This window comes from Helianthus annuus, chromosome 14 (genome assembly GCF_002127325.2).
Source record: "Helianthus annuus cultivar XRQ/B chromosome 14, HanXRQr2.0-SUNRISE, whole genome shotgun sequence".
In the NCBI taxonomy this organism is placed as follows: domain Eukaryota; kingdom Viridiplantae; phylum Streptophyta; class Magnoliopsida; order Asterales; family Asteraceae; genus Helianthus; species Helianthus annuus.
In genome coordinates this window covers 47170721-47175510 of record NC_035446.2, presented here as the reverse complement: position 1 = coordinate 47175510, position 4790 = coordinate 47170721, and the positions used below count along the sequence as shown (strand labels likewise).

At 38.2% G+C, this 4790-nt stretch overlaps 1 protein-coding gene across 1 annotated transcript; it reads right to left on the bottom strand.

Annotated features, from left to right (window-relative positions):
- Positions 1–597: 597 nt before the first annotated feature.
- Positions 598–3363, bottom strand: LOC110908375 (purine-uracil permease NCS1). Its single transcript, XM_022153308.2, has 2 exons — positions 1649–3363; positions 598–960 (listed from the first exon to the last, which is right to left on the bottom strand). Exons 1-2 carry the CDS (start codon positions 3278–3280, stop codon positions 952–954), a joined length of 1641 nt encoding a protein of 546 aa, XP_022009000.1. The 5' UTR covers positions 3281–3363; the 3' UTR covers positions 598–951.
- Positions 3364–4790: the final 1427 nt, after the last annotated feature.

Below are 4790 nucleotides of genomic sequence, written 5' to 3'. Positions count from 1 at the left end.
AACTGAAAAATATATAAAAATCTCAATCCGATTAATCCCTAGTTAGTACCCCACTGACCGACTAGCGCCTAACGATTTCTACAACCATACGTAAGATAGATAAGTTATTTTTTTTTTTTCTCATTTTTGTGTTGCATAATGTAATTTTTCTTCCTGGCTATGTATTAGGGGTGTGTATGGTTCAATTAGGTGGCTATGAAAAATTAAGGGTGTGTATGGTAAAATTAGGTGGCTATGAATTTAGGGGCGTCTATGGTTTAGTTAGGTTTGGTTTTAAGCTGAAATTGAACCAACATTGGAAATTAGATTTTTGGATTGTTGAAAACCATTCGGCTTCGGTGTTTGGATTTCGGCTTTAATGATAGCTTCGATTTGATTTTGGTTATGCAATTTGGGTTTAAACTTTAAAGTTTTGGGCTGAAAAGAAAAATACCCAAAATGATGAATTTGAGTTTTAAAATTGGCCTAACATTTTTTGTTAGTTAATGATTGATCGGTGATATATTTGGACCTAAACTTTCTTGGGCTACACCACTTTTTGGTTTTATAAATTGGTTAACGTTCCATAATCAATAAATTCAGTAACATAATATAATAGAATAAAATATTTTTTGTGGTTTTAATCAAATATAAAAACAAGTTGAACTGTAAAGTTCATTTTTTCTTAAAATACAAAACCAAACCGTTGGCTTTTGTTTGGGTTTAGTTAATCTGGTTTGGTTTCTTTGTATACCTTGGTTACAAATCAGTTTTTTCGATTTTATGCACACCGCAGTCCTACTATGAATCTTCAACCGTCTTTATCGCAAGCTTCATATGCGCGTCCCATGCTCCGACATGTCTGCATGTTTGTAAGAAGAACTTCCCTCTATTTTTCCCCATTCACATACCCTCTCTTCGCCATGCCCAATTCCCACATTCCTCTTTCTTTTAGATCGGCCAAGGATTTCTTCAATGTAACTAGCAATATATATATTCTTATCGGTTAAGTTATTCTATAAAAACTCCTAATTGTAAGAAGTGTAAGAAGGATTTATAGAGTGACAAGTGTCCAAATCTAAAATTAAAATCACTACATCACCACCCAAAACCTAAACACCCAACCCCACACACCCCCCCCCCCCCAAAAAAAAAAATCTAAAAAAAAAAAAAAAACTAAACACTCACCCCCACCACACCACGAACCAAAAACCTAAACCCCCACCCCTCACTCCCTTAGCAAAAAGAAAAAAAAAATGGGATGGGTGATGGGGGAGGAGGTGGGTGGGAGTGGGGGTTTAGGTTTTTGGGTGGTGGTGGTGGATGTTTAAGGTTTTTTTTTTTTTTTTTTGTGTAATAGGTTTTTTAGGAGCCTTTCTACCCTTTTTACAATTATAATCCTTTGTATTTGTTTCTAATCCATATTCTATAACTGAACAAATCTTACAAATGAAACCATGATACAAAACCGGTTATCGTTACAAATTTTAATACATACGGTAAAAATCTTTAAAAAAAAACAGTCTTCTTCTCTACATGTATCTATATTTTTTTTGTGAACAAAGAAAATAATTAATTATTTATTTACTAAACTATTATACAAAAATACAAGGAAATATTAATTTGTAGTATTTGGCAAGAAGGGATCCGATGGTTTCGGAGAATCCACCTGTTTTGTCGGTTTCAAAACCGAAAGAATCCAGTAAACAATTCCTGATGAAAAAAAGCCAAAGAACCAAGCATTGTTGTATATCGTCATCAACAACTCAGGAATCGGATTCAAGGTTCCAATCTTCTGTAAGAAACCTGGAATCACTGGCAAAATCCCAATTACCAGAGCCCCAACTGCTTCCAAATTGTACCCTTTATAGTAAAAGTAGTTCCCAACAGGATTCAATGTGTACAAATCGTTAACGCGAAGATTTCGACCCTTAACGAGATAATAATCGGCCAAGATGATCCCCGCAATCGGCCCCATTAACGCTGAATACCCAACTAGCCAAGTGTACACAAAACTTTCACTTGATTGAAGAAGTCTCCACGGTTGGAATACAATTCCAAGCAGTGCTGTTAGCAACGCTCCTCGTTGGAAATTAAACACGGATGGGCTTACGTTCACGAGGGCGTTGGCAGGAGCTACGACGTTGGCAGCGATGTTGGTGGTGATGGTGGCGAGTGTGATTCCGAATATGGAAATAATCATGGTTCCAAACCCGCCAATTTCTCCTAATAACTGAATCGGGTTTGATATAGTACGCCCGAAAATCACTTGAGTGGATGCGGTCACCGCTAAACCCACAAATGTGAATGCACCCATGAGAATTGGTAGGCCGGCTTGACCGATGATTTGGTCCTTTTGGCTTTTCGCATATCGGGTGAAATCCGGGATGTTAAGTGCCAATGTAGCCCAAAAGCTTACGTTTGCGGTTAAGGAAGGGAAAAAAAGGGCCCAGAATTCGGAGGAAGAGAGACGCGAAGACATGGACAGGATTCGACCGAATCCGCCGGCATTAACATAGGCCCAAATGACCAAACATGAAGTGAGAAGAATCAAAATTGGGGCAGAGTACTTTTCAAGCTCTCTAATTCCATCCATTCCTTTGAGCACAGCAACCAATTGTAGAAACCAAAACACCAGAAAACAAGCAAACTCAAGAGGGGAAGTTCCAAGCCACGGAATGGAATTGGAAAATGAAGAGTTTTTGATGGAATTAGGCAACAAAAGAAAGATTGCCTCACCACCAATCCATGTCTCAATTCCATACCAGCCACAGGCGACTAATCCTCTAAGTAGAGTTGGAATATGGGCCCCGCGGATTCCGAAAGCAGATCGGGCCAAGACCGGAAACGGAATCCCATAACGGGTACCCGGATGACCGGTCAACCCCAAGGCGATAAACGTGATTATATTGGCGGCAACGACAGTTAATATTCCTTGCCACCAAGCCATTCCAAGATCCACAAGACTACCAGCAAGGTAATAAGTTGGCACACCCACAACTAAACCAACCCATAAGCTCGCCATTTCCCAGCCGGAATAAGTCCGTTGACTTGGCTTCGTAGGCGCTAGATCTTCGTTGATGAGACTGGGGTCAGCTTTGAAGTCAGGAATGGAATTCAGTTGCGAGGAGGATGCCATGGGTGTGCAGAGGAGCTTTTTGTTTAGGCAAATAAATGGTTTGCTAGGAGTGAGTGCAACTTTTCTAAACAAAGAAAGGGGAATTGAATTGGGTTTGATGTTGTTGGAGAGGACATGATGACGGTGATTGTGATGGAAGCTCAAAGAGGAGGTGGAAATCATGATTCCGGAGTAAAGAGTCAGAATGGACGGACGGAATCCCTTTTGGAGTTTGGGGATATGTAATAAGCGGGTGATGTTCTGCAACGTTGACAAAAATTACAATATAAATAATTCATGTTATAATAATATAATAAGAATTAATACAATATTAGTGTTAAAACTTTAAGAAATTTAGAAAGATTGTAAAAATAACAAGTAGGAAATGTATAACTTATAATGATGTATACATGGGTGTATTTTCTCTTCTACTTTGAGCAAGTATTTAAAAGATTAGTTATTTGGTACACAAATTTAAGTGTTAGATGAACAAGTAGTATGATACATTATCTATAAGTTTGACAAATGGTTCATCCACTTGTTTGGTAAATTTAGATGGTAAATCTTGTTTTTCATGGTAAAAAGCCTTTTATAATCATCATAACACTCTCCCTTAAATGACACTTTGCAAACTTTGGGGTCTTTAAGTACCGCCTCATGAAAAACCTTGCTAAAGAAAAACCAAGAAAAAAACCTTAGCGAAGGGAAAATAGGGTTGTGGCGCGACGCCACCACTAGCCAGAGCCAGAAACTTTGCCAAAATGGCAGAAATGGTCCCTGCAACACTTTTAAGCCATTTTCGATGCATTTAAACCTCGTTAACCCATTTTCAAGGCTCTAAAAAGATGTTAAAGTATAGGGAACTTAAAATATGCTCAAAAATATCTCGGATGTCGGTTCGTTTGGTCGTACGGTTGCGTTGTTCGGTTAATTACGACGAAACACGAACGGACGTGAAAAACGATCCAAATTACGCGACGAATGGAATTTTATCATGCCAATCACTAAAGTAAAATATTTTAATGATTACATAAATTTTTTGATGTCCGGATATCTTCAGAACGTAAGATATGCGCATAAATGCAAACTCATGCACTTTTTGACGCTTTTAGTCCCTGATTGACCAAAAAGTTTATTTTAGCATACCGAACCCCTCAAAGCCTATTTCTGTGACAACCGGTAATTAACGCCTCTAGTTACGCGATTAACCAATGTTTTAGGTGATAATAAGTAGTGTTTAAGACACGTATTAACTTAATTAGGCTCGTGGATGCCAAGGAACACCTATCTGACTCTACAGTGCGCGTATGGTGATTTTGGGGAAAATCTGCTAGATATTGAGCGATAACGAACTAACACCGTACAAAATACTGACAACGCCGACAAATACGAAGTTTATACGTATAACTTATACTTATGAATGTGGTTTTGTGAAAACATTATGCTTTCGAACGGCACAAAGCGTAAACGTGAACGAAAATGCGACTACAGGAACACAGCGGAAACGAAACGGAAGCATCAGATGCGCGTATTAATTTTAAAACTGATATATTTTGATAAATTTAACCTCGTTTCGAAATTTATTATCCGTAGTCAAGAACGGATCAAGAAACAGATTTAAAAATAACAAGCTACGCAATTTACGCAACGGGTCTGAATTTGGGTTAGATTCAGAAACGAAATGGAAGCATCA